This window comes from Eubalaena glacialis, chromosome 9 (genome assembly GCF_028564815.1).
Source record: "Eubalaena glacialis isolate mEubGla1 chromosome 9, mEubGla1.1.hap2.+ XY, whole genome shotgun sequence".
Classification (NCBI taxonomy): Eukaryota; Metazoa; Chordata; class Mammalia; order Artiodactyla; family Balaenidae; genus Eubalaena; species Eubalaena glacialis.
In genome coordinates this window covers 58,097,207-58,123,081 of record NC_083724.1, presented here as the reverse complement: position 1 = coordinate 58,123,081, position 25,875 = coordinate 58,097,207, and the positions used below count along the sequence as shown (strand labels likewise).

General features: G+C 38.5%; 1 protein-coding gene across 3 annotated transcripts in view; it reads right to left on the bottom strand.

The window, feature by feature from the left end:
- KDM4C (lysine demethylase 4C) overlaps nucleotides 1-25,875 on the bottom strand; it is a 396,061-nt gene that overhangs the window by 333,752 nt on the left and 36,434 nt on the right. For all 3 annotated transcript variants that reach the window (XM_061200412.1, XM_061200413.1, XM_061200414.1), the window contains exons 3-4: nucleotides 21,870-22,045; nucleotides 9,205-9,319 (exon numbers count right to left, since the gene is read on the bottom strand). In XM_061200412.1, the coding sequence (XP_061056395.1) occupies nucleotides 9,205-9,319; nucleotides 21,870-22,045 (291 nt within the window). The remainder of the gene's footprint in view (nucleotides 1-9,204; nucleotides 9,320-21,869; nucleotides 22,046-25,875) is intronic.

Sequence of the window (25,875 nt, the reverse complement as noted above, 5' to 3'; positions counted from 1 at the left end):
AATTATTAGAAATATAAATGGGTGCTGAGACCCAAACTACTGTCTCAGGATACTAGTGTTCAGAAAAACACACACTGAAGAAGATCACTCTGACCCCTCCTCTTCCTCCTTACTCAAAGCACTTTCCAAGCCTCTTGCTATGACCAGTCCATCTGGTAGACCATTATCTGATCACACTTTCTAAAGCATGATTCTGATCCTATCACTTCCCTATTGAATAATCTCAAACGTTCTTCAAGATGTAGAGAATGATAACCAAAAATACTCAGGAAACTCCATGATCTAGCCTCAGCCTATTTTTCTAATGTCATGCACTCATCAATCCTATCATTATTTAGGTGCATTCTTTGAAGCAGATGCTATGACAGGGGCTGGGGCTGGAGAGTCTATAAGAAATGATACCTGCCATCACTGGACTCAGAGTTTACTGAAGCAGAAATAATATAGGTATCCTTCATTTTCTGTACTAATTTTCCAAATACCTGCTGTAATAACATATTTTTTTACCCAAAATTCACTGTCCAAATCAAAAACTCTCTATAATGACTTGTGAACATCCACCAATAGAACGGTTTCAGTTGTATACAAATCTAGGTAAGATAATATAGACAGCAATTCGGTTGTATCTCAGCTCTTGTCCCAAAAGGATTATGCCTTGTGCCCAGATTAAATGTATTGGGCATCACTGCTATCATCTTCCAATCATTATTGGTGAAAATGTCTTCTGCAAATGTGGAAAAGCCTGAAAAGAAGGTAAGTGAGCATAAGAGTCCTCGAAAAGCCCACACATTAGAAAGACTTGAAGGTTATGGTGTGCAATGAGGGAGAGAAGCACATAAGACATGATCGCGATATGTCCATACCTAACAACATAGCAGTGTTGCTCCTGGAAAGCTTAATCGTGTTACTCGAACCAACACCATATATGAAAAACTAGAAAAACTCCTTGTGCAGTGGACTGATAGTCATTCTCAGTGTAGGAGACCACTGAGTACCAGGCTGGTAGAGGAGAGGGCGGACACCTTCAGTGATCTGGAGGCAGCTGCAAAGGGGAGGAACATGATTCAGTGAAGGAGCTGAGTTTCAAAGCAAGACTGGGAGATTTAAGAACAGTGAGAGACTGTACAAGTTGTGGATCACGGGTGAAGCAGCTTCCCCTCACAGTGAGATGTACTATCTTCCTCCAGTGAACTGCTGAAAACTATCATTGAAGATGGTTACACACAAGGGAAACGGTCAGTCTTAATGCCATGCCATCTCATAGGTTTATTCAGAAGAAAGAAGTACTTAGACATAAAGCATCCAAAGAAGGCTAAATTACTGTGAAGTAGGAACCTTGCTGGTGCACTACTATGAAAACGTCATCTCAAAGGGGCCACTGCAGACAACAATGCCTGTTAGGATATGAATGAACTATTCAAATCAGAAAGCCTGGACGATGGAGGAGACAGGTGAGGCTTAGGGGAAGAGGTGTCTGTCACCACTCAACAAAGGGAAAATCTTGCAAAGAAGACTCTTGAAAACAGTGTTATCAAGAAGGTAACAGGGGCTTCCCTGGTGGCGCAGTGGTTGAGAATCTGCCTGCCAATGCAGGGGACACGGGTTCGAGCCCTGGTCTGGGAGGATCCCACATGCCGCGGAGCAACTAGGCCCGTGAGCCACAATTACTGAGCCTGCGCATCTGGAGCCTGTGCTCCGCAACAAGAGAGGCCGCAATAGCGAGGGGCCCGCGCACCGCGATGAAGAGTGGCCCCCACTTGCCGCAACTACAGAAAGCCCTCGCACAGAAACGAAGACCCAACAAAGCCATAAATAAATAAATTAATTAATTAATTAAAAAAAAAAAAGAAGGTAACAGCCAGCTTAAGGGAAGCATGTGGGACTTCATTTTTAAACCTCAATTTAATGAACCATTATCATCATTAAGAGGCTCACCACTATACACATGATAGGTATTGTTAGAAATGCAGCCCCAAAGAGCACAGAACACAAGCCTGAATGACTTAATGTCACTGTACTAGTGTAAGTAAAAAATGTTGATGCCGATTCTTAGCTCTCACACACAGAACAAAGAGATGCACTCTGTCTTCAAGGGTCTGTGGAAGCATGGCTATTGGGTATCCCAGAAATGTTCTACCTCCTTTTTTCCCTGCAGATATCTGTTTATTTTCATGTCTCTTAGTCAAACTGAATCATCCCACACAGTTATATTGCTTTTTTCTACCTGTTCATCTTTTCTCTTTATCTGTCTTCTTTTTGTGTGTTTGTTTCCTGAAGTAACTCCCATGTTTCTTTTATCAGAGGACTTATTTTTTAAATGTACAGTTAGAATAGGCTAATTAAAACTTTCCCCTTTTTTTTTTGGCCGTGCTGCACGGCTTGCGGGATCTTAGTTCCCTGACCAGGGATTGAACCCAGGCCCTTGGCAGTGAAAGGGTGGAGTCCTACCCACTAGACGGCCAGGGAATTCCTTAATTAAAACTTTATCAGTGGACCAGCCCTTAGTAAAACACAACCCAAAAAAAAGAAAAAAAAAAAGTTTCAGATCTTAGGACTCTTATGCTTCTATTACTGTTTCCAAGGAATCATCTAGGGCCACCCAAGAATACAGGTGGCTCTATTTCTAAGTTCAGGACCTTCTTTACTTACAGAAGGTCCCTGACATCACCAAATTTCATTTCAAGGTATCAACGTAGTCAATCTCATTCTCCCAAAAACATTCAGAATTTCATCTGTATCTCAAAAAAGGTTTTGAGCACCCTTCCCCAAGAGCAAATAACTGTGCCTCTATATTAGGGGTTGGCAAACTTTTTCTGCAAAGGGCAAGACAGTAAATATTTTAGCTTTTGTGGGCCACACAATCTCTGTCACAACTACTCAACTCTCCCACTGTAGCGCAAAAAAGCCAGGCACATATAATATGTAGATGAACAATAAGGCTATGCTCCAATTAAACTTTATTTACAAAGACAAGCAATAGGCAGAATCTGGCTGGCAAGCCAGGCTTTGCATCATACACCCAAAGACTGGGCTTTGTCATGTCATGCCTTTGAAAGTCTTGGCATTTTGCTTTAAAAACTAGTAACTTGCTTAAATCATGTTACTGATACTGCTGCCACAGGCTGCTGCCCATGGTGTTGACTGAGATTTTTAAGTATATCCTAAGGAAATCAAGCTCTGAAAGCAGCAGTCAAATGAAAGAGGGGCCAAGACTCATTCCCTGGAATCTCCAGGCCCTACTTACTCCCTTTACTATCAAGGCTGATTGTCCTCAAGTAGTCCTTCATGAACACTCTCACTCCTAATTCCTGTGTTGTACCCAGGCCTGGATCACACTACAATGGCACCTCTTTTTGCCCCTTAACAGACTTGCCTGGTGCTGCAAGACAAACATCTGAGCAGAAGGGGCCCTCACAGCCCCATCACCGGCCAGGCTGATCTCTCTCCCTCAGACCCCACAGCCACTATGCCAGGTCTGCCTCACCCTCCTCAAGACCAGGCTCACCAAAAAGCCTCCAAATTCAGTAAAAATACAAAGACTATTAAGTGCAGTCTTACCCTCAAATTTACCTAGTTTCAGCCCCATTCTTCTGTCTCCTTCCTTTACCTGACTTGAACTTGCTCCTCTAGGCCAATCTCAGATGCCATGTCTCCAACAAAAAGTCTTCCTTCAACGCCAAGCTACTATAAGTGCCTCTGCTCTGGGCTCCCTGGAACCCCACACTTGCCTTTACAGCCAAGCTCATTACATCCTACTGCCCCTTTGCCCCTCAAGCCTGTGAATTATTGAGAACCAGGATCCTTATTCATCTTTGCACCCTGCACAGACTGTTTCTCTTACCTTCCCCACACCCTCTCCAAGAACTCCCATCCCCACCAAGAAAAGGTTACGGTTTTTCAACCCTTCTTCTAACATTAAGGGAAAAAGCCTTAATGTAGTTCAGGGGGAACTGAACTACAATTTGATGACTATAATCCCTTTCAAAATAATGCCGTGAACCATAACAAACCCATTCCCAATACAATTTAAATTGAGCTGAGCAGTTAAACAATGCAAAGATACAATAGTGAAGAGCAAAACAATACATGGGCTTTATTCAATGCACATTCATTGTGATGATTTCGAATGTTCCTGACAGTTACAAGTTATTACTACACTCACTCTTCATCACTCTCCTTAATGCACTCTTTCTCTTGTTACTCTCCATCTACCTCAAGGGGACAAATACAAGTTATTTTTCATTTGCTTGAATTCAGTTGTCTTCAGTGTGACTGGTTTCATTTACCAGTAGCAGTTTACAACATCTCTCTTATGTCTTTCTTTATGATACAAAAGCATTGAAAACGTCAGCTCAGTTCTGGAGCTACTAAATGCTCCTACAAAAATTCCATAAAATACTATGCCTTGTAGGTCCTACCAAAATGACAGATTCCTGGCCCCAAAACCTGTAAATAATGAGGATGTTTTAAAACTGCATGTTTACAAACCAGCGGATTTTGTTCATTGGATTTTAATAACTAAAGTTACTCAAATCTGAAGTCTAAAGTCAATGTTCCCTTGAAGCAATGCCATTGTGTAACTGGTTTTCAAACACAAGCAGTAAATTGATAAGCACTACAAACCAATGTCCATCACCCTCAGCTGTGCTGTCAACAATTATGTTATTTTAACTATCAAATGTGTAAAGCCAGTTCAGGGCAGTTTTATGTTGACTGTTCTGAAAATCGTATGCTGCTTCTACCTCTTAATTATATTTGCAAAAAGGGACAAAGAGCCCAATGATCCCAAGGTATTGTTAGAAAAAAATCTTGGATTGAGTTTTATTTTATTTTTGAGCCCCGAGACATGCAACCTCTCAGCCCAAGATCCAGATGATTCCTCAGCTCAGTCTTCCTTTTAGAAACCTGTAAACTTGCCAGGATACCACAGGGACGAAACCACAGAGAAGGCACAAAATAAACCATTAGCTCAGGGGAAATTTGTAGGTGACCCAGACCTAGTTGTACACATTTCCACAACTGTGAGACTGACTATACATAATTACTTCCTTAAAACTGGTGTGGGGAATAAGAGCACCTGGCAGCCAGTCTACCAGCCTCGTAACTTTGAGAAAACACTTTAACTTTGCTGGGCCCCAACTGAAAATACCAACTGTATTTGCTTGGCCTCACCCATTTCAATGGAAATCCCAGAGAAGCTGTTTTAATAAGACAAGGTGCCATCTTCCGTAAGGAAGCTTTACTACTAATGGCACTCATTTTCCTAAACATAAGTAACCATAACATGTCAAACTTAAAGAATACTTGGAGTATAAAGGAATCACTTGGCTGTTCAGCAGAAAGTAACACAACATTGTAAATCAACTATATTTCAATTTTTAAAAAAAAGAATATACTTGGAATTGAAATACCAAAAAAAAAAAAAAAGCAAAGACTTAATACAAGGTACAATCTAAAACTGGCTGGGGTTAGAATACACTAAAATGATCCTCTGGAGACCAATACTGAAAATGCTTCTAAAGCAAAAAAACTGTTAAAATCTCTCAGCCTTTGAGATGGGGAAACACAAACACACATGCAAGCACATGCATACATATACATACACACACTAACATAAAATAAAAGGCCACCCTGTTTGGGAAAAGCATCTTGGGAACTTGTATAGAAATCAGCGATTTTTAGAAGGTGACTGCTCTCATCTGCCGATCCTGGACTTCAGCTGCAACATTTCCAGCCTGCGGCCAGCCCTGATCGCTTCAGACTATCCCCACAACCTGAATTGGCTCTGGTCAGTCTATCCTGTTACTGTTTGTCCTGAAATCAGTGGGTTTTGTATGCTGATAGACTTGCTCGGTTTGTCTCAAGTCTGAAGTCAAGGGGAGATTCTGTCAGCAACCAAGGACCTCTGTTCAGTCCTGAATGGCGGGTTTTTCCTCCAATCCCAGGACTTGTTCCTAAACTTGGTGCTCCTAAGTGTATAGTTATACCACCCCCTAGATTGTCTAGTTAGTTAATATATTGTGCAGTGTTAAATACATTGCACCCTTAAAGCTGTTTGCCCATTTTATCTTTATTTCAAAAGTCTGAACATATGGCTAGCATACGCTTGAACTCTTGGTGAAATTTAAATGCTAATAAAATAGTATACCCAAAATAAATAAATAAATAAATGGCCAAAAGGAAATCATAAAGAGGTTATGTTTGTTTGGTAAGCTTAAGAGTAATTTTTTTCTTCATTTTTTCTCTATTTTTCAATTTTTCTACATGAGCATGTACCAACTTAAACAAAAATTCTCAACAGGGAGGTTACTTACACTAGTGAAAATACGAAAGGGGGAAGAGAAAGGATGTTTTCCCTTTCTTTAACTTTTATTTTTAGTATTTCAAACATACACATATTCTAAACATCATGTATCCATCACCTAGCTTCATTTAACAATATTTTGCCAATCTTTATTCAACGAAAGTCATACCACTTTATTTCCTGAGGTATTTTAAAAACAAATCCCAGGGGAATTCCCTGGTGGTCCAATAGTTAAGACTCGGTGCTTTCACTGCTATGGCCGGGGTTCAATCCCTGACTGGGGAACTAGGATCCTGCAAGCCGCACAGCGCAGCCAAAATAATTAATTAATTAATTTAAAAAACAAAACACATCCCAGACTACATGTTATTTCACCGATATATTTTTCAGTGTGTATTGTCAATTGACAAGAAAAAATATGCATAGCCACCATGTCATCATCACATCTAATAGGACAACAGTAATTCCATAGTATCATCTAATACCCGGCCCATTTTCAAAAATAAGAATGGTCCTTTCAGTAACAGTGTTCAACAACTGAAGATCCATATAGAAAAACTAAAACTGTGCCACTACCTCATATCCAGAAATGTATTATAACGAACTGTAACTCAATAAGAAAAGCATGACAAAAAAGAAAAACATACAAGAGGCTTGAACAGGCATTTTGATAAAGAGGAAATCCAAACAGCCAATGAACATAAAAGAAAAAAATCATGATGTTATTTAAAACCACAAGAACCTACTACACACTCCCATTTAATTTTAGAATGTCTAAAATTAAAAGACTGACAATACCAAGTGTCAGGGAGGCTGTGGGGCAATGGGAAGTAGCAAACACTGGTATAGAAAGGTGTAAACTGGAAAATAGTTTTCTTCTAAAACTACCCATGTGTATACCCTATAACCACTCCTTTGGAGGAAAAGTAGGAGACTATAATAGGTAAAGGGGACAGATAGGGGAAATCTAGGGTGCCCATAATGTTTTCCTTGATGTCAGGGATGGTACCTAGGTATTCACCTTACGATAATTCATGAAGCTCTAAGTTTATGTTTTATGCACTTTCCAGCTTGTTTTATATTTCAAAATATAAACAGTTTAAAAATAGTACAATAACTGACTCAGTCAAGGATTATCAATGGAGGCAAATTCACTGGGTGAAAGGCTATTGGGAACAGGATATTCATCTAGCCTCTAAATATTACCCTATAGCACACTTATTAACTTTAAAGGGAAATCCCTGGCGGGATCCTTCACATGGGGAAAAAAGCAGGTTATAAAGAACATTATTGGGAAAATCAGGGATCTGTGAGTATGGTTTCTATATTAGATGACATTATGTAAACGTTAAATTGCCTTATAACTGAAAGAAACATGCTGAAATAATTAAGGGTGAATTGTCATGATGTCTGCAACTTACTTTCAAATGTTGCAGCATAAAGACAGAGAGACAGACACAGACAGAGTGACAGAGAAACAAAAAGCAAATGTGACAAATATTAACAACTAGTGAATCCATGTGAGGGCATCCAGGTGTTCACTGTATCACTTCAACTTTTTGGTAGGCAAGAAATTTCTCTAAATAAAACAATGGGAGAGGGGATAAAAGGTTTCAAAAAGGAAAGATTTTTTTTTTTTTTAATTATTTATTTATTTATTTATGGCTGTGTTGGGTCTTCGTTTCTGTGCGAGGGCTTTCTCTAGTTGCGGCAAGTGGGGGCCACTCTTCAGCGCGGTGTGCGGGCCTCTCACTATTGGGGCCTCTCTTGTTGCGGAGCACAGGCTCCAGGCACACAGGCTCAGTAGCTGTGGCTCACGGGCTTAGTCGCTCCGCGGCATGTGGGATCTTCCCAGACCAGGGCTCGAACCCGTGTCCCTTGCATTGGCAGGCAGATTCTCAACCACTGCGCCACCAGGGAAGCCCCAATTTTTTTTTTTAAATAGGATTTCAAGTAGTATCGGGGGAGGCAAGAAGGATTAGATTATATCAAGCAGATTATGCTCTCATGAAAAATAACTGGAAAAACTATAAAATGTACTTTTAAAAAAGAAAAAATTCTCACAATTTGTGTGTTGGGGGGATAAAAAAGAGAATATAAGCATGTTTTGTATTGTTTTGTTTTTGGTATATACATTCATTCATTCATTCATTTATTTTTAGCTGTGTTGGATCTTCGTTGCTGCACGCAGGCTTTCTCTAGTTGCAGCAAGCGGGGGCTACTCTTTGTTGCGGTGCTCGGGCTTCTCATTGTGGTGGCTTCTCTTGTTGTGGAGCACGGGCTCTAGGTGCGCAGGCTTCAGTAGTTGCAGCACACTGGCCCAGCAGTTGTGGCTCGCAGGCTCTAGAGTGCAGGCTCAATAGTTGTCGCGCACGGGCTTAGTTGCTACGCGGCATGTGGGATCCTCCCAGACCAGGGCTCGAACCCGTGTCCCCTGCATTGGCAGGCGGATTCTTAACCACTGTGCCACCAGGGAAGTCCTATAATCATGTTTAATATAACTTTTTCAAATGATTAGGGGAAAACTACAGGAAGAATACATATTACAATACTGCTTTTGCCTTAAGATGGTACTATTATGAATAATATTTCCTGTTTTCCAGGTATTTTTATAATGTGCTTTGCTTTTAAAAATTTTGAGTGTAATTTGAAGATCAGCCAGATAACCACATACTATATTACTGTTGAACAGGCTCAGATATTTGTACAATTAGCTGGTTTCAATGTAAAAAACAGAAGCAGCAGAAATCATACTGATGTGTCTTTATTTCCTCTTGTCCTGTGAAGAATTATGGGTCACACAAAGCACAACAAATGACTACTACTCAACCACCGAAAACGGTAACAAAAATAGTAACATGAAATGATGCTTTACAAAACCCACTGTAATAGAAATATACCTCATCATATATGCTCCCATTAATGTCTGCACCATAGATAGGTGCCACGAAGGTTAAGTTCTTCCAGTACTTGCGCTCCAAATCTTCATAATCCAAGTATCTCGGAGTACAATACCTGGAAAAGGGAGATGAAACAAAGCACAAAACAGTAAGACAATTTTAAGATTTTCCCTACCCATTTTATTTAAATCACTTTCTAAACAAAATTCTATCAAAATGAAAACACTGCAGTAGCTCATGTTGTCAAATCTGACAAGTAAATATATAAATGTTTATCATAGATCTCTGAAGACTCTAAGATTCCTAAATAACTCTATATGAAAACCTCATTTTTTGATGAATAAGAAAAATACTTTTATGAAAGTATCAACAATAGAAGCAGAAAACTACTTAATAGTATTTTAGCTTTCAAAATATTTTCTAAAATCTTTAACCAATTATACTATACTAGGACATTTTAGAGATTTACATGTAAAAGACAAAACATATAACTTAGAATAAAAGACTTACATATAAAAGACAAAACATATAACTTAGAATATATGTATTTTATATATATATAATTACATATATGTAATTTGTTATATACGTAATTTAATATTTATTACTAATTATATGTAATTCACTTAAAATTTCTTATATTTTTCTATAGAAAAATTGACAAAGGACAATCTCACTAAAAATCCAAGAAAGTAAAACTAAAATAAGATATTTTGCACCTCTCAGACTGGCAAATGCTTAATATATAAATTGTGGTAAAGAATGAAACCTCTCTTACACAGCTGAGTCGGGGTATATACTGGTACCAGAGTATAATTTTTCAATAGCCTTAAAAAAATGTCCCTTTGACCCTAAAATTCAACTCTAGAAATTCATCTCAACAACACAGAGATGTATACAATGATATATGACCCAGGATGTTGCTGCAGCATTAACTGAAACCTCAAGCTTACATCCAGCAACTAGGACTACGTTAAATAAATGAACACAAAGTAAGGCAGATCTTTCTGTATATTGACATTAAAATCTTTCCACAGTGAATAAAGCAGATTACAGAACAGTAAATATACTATGATCCTATTTACATAAAAAAAGATCTGTAACTGTATATTAAATGGCCAGAAAGAAATATACTCTAAATTATTAATACTAATGGTTATCTCTTACATAGGAATTACAGAAAGGCACTTCTCTGTATTATTTGGATTTTGAACAATAATCTTATATTACTACCAACAACAAAAAAAAAACACAACGTTCTACAGGAAAAAAAAATTAGCAAAGAAATCAACAAACTGAGAAAGCAATGGAACACACATAGTGAAAAAGGTGTTTAGCAGAAGCAGCAATCCCTATAAAGCTTACTGGACATTTTAGATTGGAGAATTATAGAACAAGCAACATCTACATCTACTACACTGGGGATGCCAAACTGATTATCTAAGCAATAAGCAAGAATGCCAAACAACTTGATTTAACAACTGTATTTGAAATACAGAGTAATTTACAGATTTAATCTCACAGGGCAACCAAAAATAAAAAGGATGGGTATGAAAGAATCCACTCCACTTCATTCTAATGCTTTGATTAGAGGGTTCCAATAGTAACAAACATTCCAGGCACAAGCTAAACAAGCTAACCAGAGGTCAGAGTCAGGTGACAAAAAAAGGTAGCAAAGATGCTGTTTATTATGACTTCTAAAGAAACTTCTTAGATTTTAGAAATTGAAAGCCTAAACTGCCTTTCACTATGAGAAGACCTAAAGAATCTATCACCATATACTCACCCACTCAGGATCAATTTTTAGCAACCCATAACTCTAGGAGAGAAAGCTATAGTTCGGTATTAGCTATTGAGGTTAAAGTCTAAAATCCCTGAATATTTGAAACAAACACTGATACTAAACTTGGAAAAAGGGACCAGTTCACTTACTTGGTACCTGATTCTAATGAAACCTGGCTACAGTTTCCATCCCTAAAGGACTGCCAAACAATCACGCCTATTCCACAAATCCAGCGTCAACTTGCTCAAAACTGATTCAACCACACTTCTTACCCAGAATCTTTCATTCACTATAGCACAGCTGTTAAGAGACAGGGCTCCAGAACCAGACTGCCTGGATCTAAATCCAGGCTTTGCCATTTATAAGCTACATAACCCAGGACAGGAGACTGAATCTTTCTGGACCTCAGTTATTCCTGTATAAAACAGGGATGATAACAATTGAGCTGTTGTGAAGGCTCCATCAGATAATTCTGTAAAGCACGTAGCTCCATGCCTAGAAGAAAGTACAGATCAACAATGTAAGCGATGGGAAGCAGCGTATTACTCACCTCCACAAACTTTTATAGTAAAGATATGTTGGAGGTCTCCAGATTTTCTTTGGACTAAGTTATGTTATTAACCAAATGAGCGTGTTATCCTCTCTACCACCAAGCACATTATGTACTGTGTACCTATGCAAGGGCATGTACTGAAGGAGAACAGATGAACAGAAAGACCAGAAAAATGCCTCTTGCCTACCATGAAAATTAGTCCCATCTTAGGACCATTCCATAACTGTTATGAAGACCATGTGATCCTAGTGTAGCTGTGAGTGGACAAGTAGAGCCTTGGCTTAAGGCTTAAAACCCATTTCACTGGCATTTGAAATAAATTTTCATATGAAACTCACAGAGGAAATACAAAAATATAAATTTCAAAGGTAACAACATTACAACAATTATAGTGAAATTAATGCAACTCAAAAGATACATCAACTTTGAAAGAAATAACATTTAATCTGGAAATAATCTTTCAGACAATTTCTCATGATAGTTATATTTTGTAACGAGAAAAAAGAGTCCACCATTTTTTTTTTTTTTTTTTTTTGGCCACTCCACGTGGCATGTGGGATCTTAGTTCCCCGACCAGGGATGGAACCTGAGCCCCCTGAATTGGAAGCATGGGTTCTTAACCACTGGACCACCAGGGAAGTCCCTAGAGTCCACTACTTTTTTTTTTTTTTTTTGAGTCCACTATTTTTTAAATTATCTTTGAACTTCAGAATATCAAGAAATGTATATTCTGTTAATAAGTAAATCTTTACAATCTGTTTAATAATTTATACTACTTCAAGTATATTTTAGCTTCATGACACTATTTATTTTTTCAATCAACATATATTGAAACAGCACCTACCATGTCCCAGATAGTGTACCAAGCACTGGGTACACAGTGGAACACAAAACAGAGACTGTCACCTGAACGGTTACCTTCAGGAAGAGTCAATCTACAACTAAGCCACCAGAATAAAAACAGAGATATGAATAAAGTAAGTGCCTAGTAAGATAAATTCCCTCTAAATAGAAAACTGACACCATGCTACGATAATCAAATGGGCTAGAGATGATAATCAAAGTTTCTCCATGACAAGAGAACACAGGACTTTGAGACTCTGTACTCATCAATATTTTGAATCGCCATGTATTATTAACAATGATTGTCCCTGGGAGTTGAACTTACGCATTTCTATAATGTTTGAATTTTTAAATAAGCATGCATTAGTTTTGTAACATTTCTGACCTTCCTTCAAAATCCATCTCAATAGCACCTATGAAATGAAATTACACCATTCCAATTAACTACCACAGAAGGTTTACCTTCCTTTGAAACCCCACAGAACTTTCTCATAATAATTATGATGATTTTTAAGGGTATTAACCAACATTTCCTAGTAAGTATTATCTGATTATTTCCAAGTACAAATAGTCTCTTGAAATATCAAAGTAGTCAAGTAGAGGTTCCACTAAATGAACTAAGCTATTTAATACTTTTTTTTAAATAGATCTTTATTGGAGTATAATTGCTTCACAATACCGTGTTAGTTTCTGTTGCACAACAAAGCAAATCAGCCATATACATACACATGTCCCCATATCCCCTCCCTCTTGAGCCTCCCTCCCATCCTCCCTATCCCACCCCTCTAGGCCTTCGCAAAGCACCAAGCCTATCTCCCTGTGCTATGCTGTTCCTTCCCACCAGCCAACTATTTTACATTCCGTAGTGTATATATGTCGATGCAACTCTCACTTCGCCCCAGCTTCGCCCTCCCACCCCACGTCATCAAGGCCATTCTCTATGCCTACCTCTTTATTCCTGCCCTGCAACTAGGTTCATCAGTACCATTTTTTTTTTTTTAGATTCCATAATATGCGTTAGCATACAGTATTTGTTTTTCTCTTTCTGACTTACTTCACTCTGTATGACAGTCTCTAGGTCCATCCACCTCACTACAAATAACTCAATTTCGTTTCTTTTTATGGTTGAGTACTATTCCATTGTATATATGTGCCACATCTTCTTTATCCATTCATCTGTCGATGGACACTTAGGTTGGTTCCATGTCCTGGCTATTGTAAATAGTGCTGCAATGAACATTGTGGTGCATGTCTCTTTTTGAATTATGGTTTTCTCAGGGTATATGCCCAGTAGTGCGATTGCTGGGTCATATGGTAGTTCTAGTTTTAGTTTCTTAAGGAACCTCCATACTGTTTTCCATAGTGGTTGTATCAATTTACATTCCCGCCAGCGGTGCAGGAGGGTTCCCTTTTCACCATACCCATTCCAGCATTTACTGTTTCTAGCTTTTTTGATAATGGCCATTCTGACTGGCATGAGGTGATACCTCATTGTAGTTTTGATTTGCATTTCTCTAATAATTAGTGATGCTGAGCATCTCTTCATGTGCCTCTCGGGCATCTGTATGTCTTCCTTGGTGAAATGCCTATTTAGGTCTTCGGCTCATTTTTTAACTGGATTGTTTTTTTTTTGATATTGAGCTCCATGAGCTGTTTGTATATTTTGGAGATTAATCCTTTGTTGTTTCATTTGCAAATATTTTCTCCCATTCTGAGGGTTGCCTTTTCTCTTGTTTATGGTTTCCTTTGCTGTGTAAAAGCTTTTAAGTTTAATTAAGTCCCATTTGTTTATTTTTGGTTTTATTTCTGTTACTCTAGGAGGTGGGTCAAAAAAGATCTTGCTGTGGTTTATGTCAAAGAGTGTCTTTCCTGTGTTTTCCTCTAAAAGTTTTATAGTGTCTGGTCTTACATTTACATCTTTAATCCATTTGGAGTTTATTTTTGTGTATGGCATTAGGTAGTGTTCTAATTTCATTCTTTTGCATGTAGCTGTCCAGTTTGCCCAGCACCACTTACTGAAGAGGCTGCCTTTTCTCCATTGTATGTTCTTGCCTCCTTTGTCATAAATTAGATGCCCATATGTGTATGGGTTTATCTCTGGGCATTCTATCCTGTACCATTGATCTATATTTCTGTTTTTGTGCCAGTACCATACTGTCTTGCTTACTGTAACTTTGTGGTACAGTTTGAAGTTGGGGAGCCTGATTCCTCCAACTCCGTTTTTCTTTCTCAAGATTGCTTTGGCTATTCGGGGTCTTTTGTGTTTCCATAGGAACTGTAAGATTTTTGGTTCTAATTCTGTGAAGAATGCCATTGGTAGTTTGATAGGGATTGCACTGGATCTGTAGATGGCTTTGGGTAGCATAGTCATTTTCACAATATTGATTCTTCCAATCCAAGAACATGGTATATTTCTCCATCTGTTTATGTCATCTTTGATTTCTTTCACCAGCGTTTTATAGTTTTCTGAGTACAAGTCTTTCACCTCCCTAGGCAGGTTTATTCCTAGGTATTTTATTCCTTTTGTTGCAATGGTAAATGGGAGTGTCTCCTCAATTTCTCTTTCCGATTTTTCGTTGTTGGTGTATAGGAATGCCAGAGATTTCTATGCATTAATTTTGTATCCTGCACCTTACCAAATTCATTCATCAGTTCTAGTAGTTTCCTGGTGGCATCTTTAGGATTTTCTATGTATAGTATCATGTCATCAGCAAATAGTGACAGTTTTACTTCTTCTTTTCCAATTTGTACCCCTTTTATTTCTTTTTCTTCTCTGACTGCTGTGGCTAGGACTTCCAAAACTATGTTGAATAACAGTGGCGAGAGTGGACATCCTTGTCTTGTTCCTGATCCTAGTGGAATTGCTTTCAGTTTTTCACCATTGAGTATGATGCTTGCTGTGGATTTGTCATATATGGCCTTTATTATGTTGAGGTAGGTTCCCTCTATGCCCGTATTCTGGAGAGTTTTTATCATAAATGGGTGTGGAATTTTGTCAAGAGCTTTTTCTGCATCTATTGAGATGATCATATGGTTTTTACTCCTTAATTTGTTAATGTGGTGTATCACATTGATTGATTTGCGTATATTGAAGAATCCTTGCATCCCTGGGATAAATCTCACTTGATCATGGTATATGATCCTTTTAATGTGCTGTTGGATTCTGTTTGCTAGTATTTTGTTCAGGATTTTTGCATCTATGTTCATCAGTGATATTGGTCTATAATTTTCTTTTTTTGTGATATCTTTTTCTGGTTTTGGTATCAGGGTGATGGTGGCTTCGTAGAATGAGTTTGGGAGTGTTTCTCCCTCTGCAATTTTTTGGAAGCGTTTGAGAAGGATCACTGTTAGCTCTTCTCTAAATGTTTGACAGAATTCGCCTGTGAAGCCATCTGGTCCTGGACTTTGGTTTGTTGGAAGATTTTTAATTACGGTTTCCTTTTCATTACTTGTGATAGGACTGTTTATATTTTCTAATTCTTCCTGGTTCAGTCTTGAAAAATTGTACCTTTCCAAGAATTTGTCAATTTCTTCGTGGTTGTCCATTTTATTGGCATATAGTTGTTTGTAGTAGTCTTTTATAATCTTTTGTATTTCTGCAGTATCAGTTGTGATTTCTCCTTTTTCATTTCTAATTTTGTTGATTTGCGTCCTCTCCCTTTTTTTCTTGATGAGTCTGGCTAAGGGTTTATCAATTTTGTTTATCTTCTCAAAGAACCAGCTTTTAGTTTTATTGATCTTTGCTATTGTTTTCTTCATTTCTATTTCATTTACTTCTGCTCTGATATTTATGATTTCTTTCCTTCTACTGACTTTGGGTTTTGTTCTTCTTTCTCTAGTTGTTTTAAGGGTAGGGTTAGATTGTTTGAGATTTTTCTTGTTTCTTGAGGTGAGATTGAATTGCTATAAACTTCCCTCTTAGAACTGCTTGTGCTGCATCCCATAGGTTTTGGGTCATCATGTTTTCATTGTCATTTGTTTCTATGTATTTTTTTATTTCTTCTTTGATTTCTTCAGTGATCTCTTGGTTATTTAGTAGCGCACTGTTTAGCCTCCACATATTTGTGTTTTTCACGGTTTTTTTCCTGTAATTGATTTCCAATCTCATAGCGTTGTGGTCAGAAAAGATGCACGACTTCAAATTTCTTAAGTTTTCGGAGGCTTGATATGTGACCCAAGATGTGATCTATCCTGGAGAATGTTCCATGTGCACTGGAGAAGAAAGTGTATTCTGCCACTTTTGGGTGGAATGTTCTATAAATATCAATTAGATCTATCTGGTCTATTGTGTCATTTAAAGCTTGTGTTTCCTTGTTTATTTTCTGTTTGGATGATCTATCCATTGGTGTAAGTGGGGTGTTAAAGTCCCCTACTATTATTGTGTTACTGTCAATTTCTCCTTTCATGGTTGTTAGAATTTGCCTTATGTATTGGGGTGCTATGTTGGGTGCATAAATATTTATAATTGTTATATCTTCTTCTTGGATTGATCCTTTGATCATTATGTAGTGTCCTTCCTTAGCTCTTGTAACAGTCTTTATTTTAAAGTCTATTTTATCTGAAACGAGTATTGCTACTCCAGTTTTCTTTTGATTTACATTTGCATGGAATATCTTTTTCCATCCCTTCACTTTTAGTCTGTATGTGTCCCTAGGTCTGAAGTGTGTCTCTTGTAGACAGCATATATACGGTCTTGTTTTTGTATCCATTCAGCCAGTCTGTGTCTTTTGGTTGGGGCATTTAATCCATTTACATTCAAGGTTACTATCGACATGTATGTTCCTATTACCATTTTCTTAATTGTTTTGGGTTTGTTTTTGCGGGTCTTTTTCTTCTCTTGTGTTTCCTGCTTAGAGAAGTTTCTTTAGCATTTGTTGTAAAGCTGGTTTGGTGGTGCTGAATTCTCTTAGCTTTTGTTTCTCTGAAAAGCTTTTGAGGGACCTCTCTGGTGGCACAGTGGTTAAGAATCTGCCTTCCAATGCAGGGGACACGGGTTCGATCCCTGGTCCAGGAAGATCCCACATGCCACGGAGAAACTAAGCCAGTGTGCCACAACTACAGAGCCTGTGCTTTAGAGCCTGCGAGCCACAACTACTGAGCCCACGTGCCACAACGACTGGAGCCCATGCTCCGTAACAAGAGAAGCCACTGCAATGAAGAAGGAAGGCAGCCAAAAATAAATAAATAAATTTTAAAAAAAATAAAATAATTATCTTTAAAAAAAAAAAAAAAGCTTTTGATTTCTCCTTCGAATCTGAATGAGATCCTTGCTGGATAGAGTAATCTCGGTTGTAGGTTTTTCTCTTTCATCACTTTAAGTATATCCTGCCACTCCCTTTTGGCCTGCAGAGTTTCCACTGAAAAATCAGCTGATAACCTTATGGGGATTCCTTTGTATGTTATTTTTTGTTTTTCCCTTGTTGCTTTTAATATTTTTTCTTTGAATTTAATTTTTGTTAGTTTGATTAATATGTGTCTTGGTGTGTTTTTCCTAGGGTTTATCCTGTATGGGACTCTCTGTGCTTCCTGGACTTGGGTGACTATTTCTTTTCCCATGTTAGGGAAGTCTTCGACTATAATCTCTTTAAATATTTTCTCAGACCCTTTCTTTTTCTCTTCTGCTTCTGGGACCCCTATAATCCAAATGTTGGTGCATTTAGTGTTCTCCCAGAGGTCTCTGAGATTGTCTTCAATTCTTTTCATTCTTTTTTCTTTATTCTGCTCCTCAGCAGTTATTTCCACCATTTTGTCTTCCAGCTCACTTATTCGTTCTTCTGCTTCCGTTATTCTGTTATTGATTCCTTCTAGTGTATTTTTCATTTCAGTTACTGTGTTGTTCACCTGTTTGTTTGTTCTTTAGTTCTTCTAGATCTTTGTTAGACATTTCTTGTATTTTCTCAATCCATGCTTCCATTCTATTTCCGAGATTCTGGATCATCTTTACTATCATTACTCTGAATTCTTTTTCAGGTAGATTGCCTATTCCTCTTCATTTACTGGGTCTTGTAAGTTTTTACCTTGCTCCTTCATCTGTGACATATTTTTTTGCCATCTCATTTTTTTTTTTTTAAATGAGTGGGATTGTGTTCCTGTTTTACTGGTTGTTTGGCCTGAGCCTTCCAACGCTGGAGTTTGTAGGCTATTGGGTAGAGCTGGGTCTTGGTTGCTGAGATGAGGAACTCTGTGAGACCTCATTTCGATGAATATGCCCTGGGGTCTGAGGTTCTCTGTTAGTCCAGTGGTTCGGACTCAGAGCTCCCACCGCAGGAGCTTCCCCCTGACCCCAGGCTTGCAAATCAAGATCTTGCAAGCCGCATGGGCTGGCAAAAAAAAAAAGAGAGAAAATAACAAAGTAAAAAATAAAATTAGACTAGGAAACTAACAGATATGTTAGAAAAAATGTAAAAATAAAAATATAGATGAGTCAACAACCAGAAGGTACATCAGTACCACAATAGTAAAAAAGAGGAGGAAGGAAAGGAAAAAAAAAAAAAGTGGGGGGGAGGCCTTGGCTGTGGAGAGCGGGGCTTAAGCAAGGGTGAGGTCTGGGCAGTGGGTGGGGCTAATGCTCAGGACCCACAGGTCTGGACAAGGCCCTGGGGGCTGTGGGCGGTGGGGCTTAGGCTCAAGGAACAGAAGGGGCCCAGGCGTGCCCCGCCCATCCCTGGTCTCAGAGGGCAGGGGATCTCACCTGGGAGCCCAGCAGGCTTCCTGGGCTCAAGTGGGTGGGACAAATGCCCTCCTCTCCTCTCCTGCACCTCCGGTCTGGGATCTGGGAGGGCCCTTCCCACCTGCCTCTCCTGATCTCCCCGGCCTCCCTCCTATGCCCCCAGGGCCAATGTGGCCGGTAGGGTGGGGGGGCACCTGGGAGAGCAGGGGACCAGCCTGGGAGCTCAGCAGGCTCCCCGTGCCTGAGTGGGCGGGGCAATCGCCCTCCGCTCCTCTCCAGCTTCTTCTGGAGGACCCCTCCCACCTGCCTCTCCTGATCTCCCCGGCCTCCCTCCTATGCCCCCAGGGACCCACGTAGCCTGGAGGGGGGTTTTGTAAGCTATTTAATACTTTAAGAATGACTCTGGAAATAGGCACTAGAAGATGGAGAACAGAATATGGTAAACAGTTTATACTTATAAAAAGTTGGATAGGGACTTCCCTGGTGGCGCAGTGGTTAAGAATCCACCTGCCAATGCCAGGGAAACAGGTTCGAGTCCTGGTCCAGGAAGATCCCACATGCCATGGACAACTAAGCCCATGTGCCACAACTACTGAGCCTACTCTCTAGAACTCACGAGTCACAACTACTGAGTCCACATGCCACAACTACTGAAGCCCGCACACCTAAAGCCCATGCTCCACAACAAAGAAGCCACCGCAATGAGAAGCCCACACCGCAACAAAGAGTAGCCCCCTCTTGCCACAACTAGAGAAAGCCCATGTGCAGCAATGAAGACCCAATGCAGCCAAAAATTAATTAATTAAGTTAAAAGAAAAAAAAAGAAAAGAAAATATCTTTCTAACACTGGGTTAGGAAAAAAAAAAAGTTGGATAAAATTGCTTCTGCAATCTTGTTTTAGCATTGAACTTATTAAAGAGTTCTTAAAGAGTATGAAAGCAAACAAGCCTAGTCCATGATAAAAGTTTCACATTCTCAATCAATGAAATCTGAAACAATGAGGCTTTACTAATGCCTATGAAAAACAATTCAATTGTTATAAAGCAGAAACTAACACACCATTGTAAAGCAATTATACTCCAATAAAGATGTTAAAAAAAAAAATTCAAGAGCGACTTGAATTAATTATAAAATGTCTAATTGCTTTGGATTAGCCAGAATGCTCCATAATAGGAACTTCACACAGAAAAAAGATTCTTCAAGTACCATCAAGTGCTTACTATGTCAAATATAAATTTTTTTTTTAAAAGATATCAACTAAATTTATCCAAAGAACTTAATCTCATGAATACCCATCCAGAGAATTTAGACACTTATGTTTTTGGGTTGGATGATTGGTTGGTTGGTTGGTTTTGGGGGGGTATTTTTTTTTTCCAGATTAATATTTTGATCTAAGGCCTTAACCACCGTATCAGAAACTTTAAAACAAACGGGGGGGCAATTTAATAATAATCATAACTGTGATAGTTTCTAAAATATATCCACAAATTCTTTGATACACCTCCCTTCAAGACTTACAGCTTAATTCTCCTCCCCTTAAGTATGAGCTGCATTTGGCTTATAACAAATAGAATATGGCAGAAATGACAGTCAAGAAACAGGTCATGAAAAGACATTGTGTCTTCATCTTGGTAACTCCTGGATCACTTGCGTTGGAAGAAGCCAGCTGCCACAACATGAGGAGCAGTTCATGTGGCAAAGGACTCAGGACTCCAGCCAACTGCCACGTAAGGGGAGCAATCTTGGGAGAAAATCTTCTAGTCACAGTCAAGCCTTCAGGTGACAGCAGCCCCAGCCAACTTGAATGCAACCTCAGGAGAGGCCCTGAGCCACAGCCACCTGGCTGAGCCACTCCCAGATTCCTGACCTTCAGAAACTGAGATGTTAAATGTTTATTGATTTAAGATACTAAGGTTTGGGGTGATTCGTTAGATAGCAGCAGGTGACTAACACAATAATGGTGGCCCTTCAAGTCATTCAAGGATTTTCTTTTTAAATTACTCATCTTCTAATATATATAACTTATCATTTAAGACTTAAACATTGTCAGGACTTCCCTGGTGGCGCAGTGGTTAAGAATCCGCCTGCCAATGCTGGGGACAAGGGTTCGAGCCCTGCTCCGGGAAGATCCCACATGCCATGGAGCAACTAAGTCCATGCGCCACAACTACTGAGCCCACGTGCCACAACTACTGAAGCCCACGTGCCTGTGCGGGAGTAGTTACACCATGGAAATAGGCAAGAACCACAAGTCAGGGTTCCCCCACCTCCCCGGAAAGTTGTTGGAGCCCATGCTCTGCAACAAGAGAAACCACTGCAATGAGAAGCCCGCCCACCACAATGAAGAGTAGCCCCCCGCTCGATGCCAACTAGGGAAAGCCCGCACACAGCAACGAAGACCCAACGCAGCCAAAATTAATTAATTAATTAATTAATTAATTAATTATTAAAAAAGAGGAATGCTTTTTAAAAAAAAAAAAAGACTTAAACATTGTCACACACAGAAGAAAATTTGCCTAACAAAGATGAATCAAGTGTAGAATCAAAAACTCATGGCAACTAAAAGATAGGAAAAAAAACATTTACAAATATTATGAATGAGATGATAAAATGAGGAACAATTTCCCTAGCAATAAACTAAAGTAAGTAGGCAGGCAACCACCTGAAAAACAGAAAACAGTAACAGTTTAATGAGGACTGAAAGAGATTGTGCAGAAGACTCCTGCTTTTCACCACAAGCTCCCATCTACTTGGTTTCTTACCATGTTCACCTATATCTTCTAAAGAAATAAAAATAGTAAACTGAATCTACTCACTTGCCACTGTTGGCCAGCTGCCTGAACTCCTTCACTGTCATGGCTTTTTTCTGGATGTTGTATTGAGTGAACAGTCCTGACTGCCCTGTGACCATCTGCTGAATTGGCGCTGGAATAAGCAAATTGTCAATGTCATCATAGCACTGCCTTGGCTTCCACTCCTTAGGAGGAATCACCTAAAAGTAAAATAATAAAATATTATTTGGAAAACATTCCAGGTAGTTATTTAGCTTTCCTATTCCAACAGAATACAAGTGAAGAATTTCTCAGCATTTATATGACAAATGTGTAAAAGAACTGTGAAGATTCACATTAAAGGAAATGCTTGCATTCTCCCAAATATTCACCTTACTGACATGACTTTTTTAAAACAGCAAAATTTACTGAGTACTCACTATACAAAATACTGTACTTGTATTAACTTATTTTTTAGTGGCTACTGTTAACCTCTCTATTTTAAAGGTAAAATTGAGAGACACACAAAAGTAAAATAACTTGCTAGAGTTCAAGTGCTGTTTATAGTACCATGAGAAAAATAAATATTGGTTTAGTTGATATCGTTTCTTTAAACACCTCTCACACAATATGGCAAATCAGAGTGGTGTGCAAGTAAATGTTTAACCAACAACTTTCTGGGGAGGTGGGGGAACCCTGATTTGTGGTTTTTGCCTATTTCCATGGTGTAACTACTCCCGCCATGGCCAATTTGAGCTTACCAATGTGATGTCACTGAACATGGGGTTGGAAAAGATGTGCACTCTCAATTCTCATGTGCCTGTATGAAGTAGCTCAGCACACCACTGCTTTCCCATAATATTTCAACACTTAATTACTAACAATGAAAAGATCATCAACAGTAAAACCAAAAATACATATTCATATGATCAAAAATTAGAAGGAACAAAGTTATGAATTGAGTCATGGTTTATAGCTGGAATTTATCCACCTTTAGAAGTTATCCTAATTTTTAGAGACAAACTTCTTTTAAAAACTTAATTGCAAAATATAGATAGCACACATACAGAAAATGCATTAATCACAAACATGTAGCTTTGTGAGTTATTATAAAGCAAACACCAGAGTACCCACTGCTCAGGTGTGAGAAGTAAGATACTGCTAGCACCCCAGAGGTCCTGGTACCCTTTTCCAAATACATCCCTCTCTTACTCAAAACGTGGTCACTATCATGGCACTTAAGCTATTAATCTCCTTGCTGGGCTTTATAGTTTTATGTCTGTGTGTAAACGCTAACAACAGTTTTTTAAATGTACAGAAACATAAGCATCCATATATACATACATTCTTTATCTTTTATATTTTACTCAATATTTTTGTGAGATTCAAATATGATGACCTAGGTAACTGAAGTTCATTGACTTTCATTCCTACTTAGTATGCCTTCGTATAAATATTTATTTGTAAGGGTGACTACTTGGTGGTCACTTGTTTTTTTCTAATTATTGGCAACTACAAACAACACTATTAATATTGCTGTATGCATCTTCTGCTGCACGTGGGCACACGGTTCTCTAAAATACACACACGCACAGACCCTCCTAACAGTGAAACTACTGGGACAAAGGATACGTACAGATCAAATTTAATCGTTATTACCAAACTTTTGCCAAAGTGGTTGTACCATTTCATACTCCTGCCAGCAATGTGTGAAAGTTCCTGTCGCTCCACATCTTCATCATCACTTTGCATTGTTGATCGTTTAAATTTTAGTCTTTCTGGAAGGTGTGTAATGGTACTCAAGTGTGGATTTTATTTGCATTTTCTGATAACTAAAGAAATCTCTTCATATATTCACTGACCCTACAGATATCCTCTTTCGTAAAGTGCTTATTCAAGCCTCTTGCTCATTTTACTATTGCACTGTCAGTCTTTTTCTTATTAATGTATAGAGATTCTGTATATAGTCTGGTTACTCTTAGAAGAATGTGTGTGTGTGTGTGTGTATTTGCCATTATCTATATGTATGTGTGTGTACATATATCAAATATCTTCTCTTACCCTGTAACTTTCCCTTCAACCTTTTAAACTGTATATTTTGATAAACATAAGTTCTTAACTTTAATATAATCCAATTTCTTCATGTTTTGCCTCGATCTTCTGTTTAAAAAATATATATTTTCCTACTCTAGGGCATGAATACATTCTATTTTGTTTTCTAAGAGTTTTAAGGTTTTGTCTTTCACATTTTATCTACACTGCACCTGCAACTGGCTTTTGTGAAAGGTTTAAGTCAAGCTTCATCAGATGAGAAAACCTGGAGCAGGGGAAGGAGTGACTTGGCCAATGTTATACAGCTGATAAATGACCCTATTAATTCAAAAAAGAGGTGGGGGGAGCAGTCAAGTCTAAAATTAATTTAATTTTCATCAGCAATATGGCAATATTATACATTTTATTTTCTCCAAGGTATGTTAGCTTAAAATGAGACACATACTCAGTATTTTAAAAGCATATGGACAATCGCACCAAATGGATACGGATAAACATACTACATTGTCTTGATCACATATTGAAAGGGGAGAGGGCAGTATTTAAGAGTGTTATAAATACTAACATTTTCTTCATCAGAAATAACTGTGAGTATTCCAAAATATAAAACATAGATTTATTCAGGCTCCTGTTTAGAAATATATCTACAATTAAAATCAGTATTATGTTTAGAGTTAAATATTTTCCTGTGTTGTGAAAAACAAGGCAGTTGTTCACCCCCCAAAAATTTTGAACCAAATTTTCTTCTCTAAAGTTAAAGAAGGAATACATTTACAAAACTCTAAATATTACCTTTGTGAATATTTTCTGCATGTGTTCATTTACTTCAATTAAAATGTTCAGACAGAATTTTAAAAATCTGTAAGTTCAGGACTATAACAAAAATCTTATTTTTTAACTATAATTTTAAATCTTTTATACATTTGCTATTGCTGTAACTTCCAGAAAAAGAAGGAAATGAGGTGAAACTGAGTCCATGTGACTTGATGTAAAAGATGGCAAAAATGAGTAGGAATAAAACAGTTTATTGTATTCCTAGTATAAGTAAAAGGAAATTACCACAAGATTGAATAAATGAGTAACTCCAGCTTTGTCAGTGAGTCTCACTTAAAAAAAAAAGTCTGGACTCAGGTGTGTCTGGTTCAACATTCAGAAAACTAACTGTAGTTCTCATTAACGTCATTCTGTCAGAGAACACCCAAGGCAGCACAGGTGTCCTCTGTGTGCCTGCAGCTCCCTTGTGAGGCTAGTTGCTGCTTCCTCTTCTAAGGTTACTAAACGTGCCCCCGACCACAGAACATTCACTAATCCCAGTGGAACACAGTAAGATATATGTTTTCAGGCAACAAAAGAGGGAGAACAACAGGACAAAGGGCTGCATTCAGAGCCCAGAGAAGAGGACAGACAGTCACCCTAACACCCCTCTGCCCAAATAAAGCTCAAAACCTTGCTAACCGGTTCATTTTAAGTTTATGATCAAAATTCTGTGTGTCAACTGATTCTGAAATATCATTCTCTTCAACTTAAGCATGATTTTTTTCCTCCTCAAAGACAACCCGGAAATGTTAAGGTTCCAAAAATGAGATCTTTAAGAGCGAACCTAATGAAAAGATTAAGGATAGCTCATCTGAGAAATTCACTATAAACCTTTATCTTCTTTATCTCTCTCACCCACCCCTAATCAACGTTCACTCAACTTAATATCCCCAAATTTTAAACCTTTTCTAGGAGTGACTTGAACCATACATATCAAAGAACAGACTTCAAGGCAGAGATGTCAGAATAGTCCAAGGTTACAAGCAGCTGCGTCCAGATGCAGGAGGAGGACTTGAACACCAACCCCTGCAGTTCTGCAAGTTCTCTCCGAGGCTACTGTCTGCTCTCAATGCTACTGGACCTTCCACGGAGATGGGGTTCCAAGGAGAACCCGTGACGAGCCACAGTAGAGAAGGCTCTGCTGGGGCTCAGGAATTTATGTGGTGATGCCAACAAGTCTACA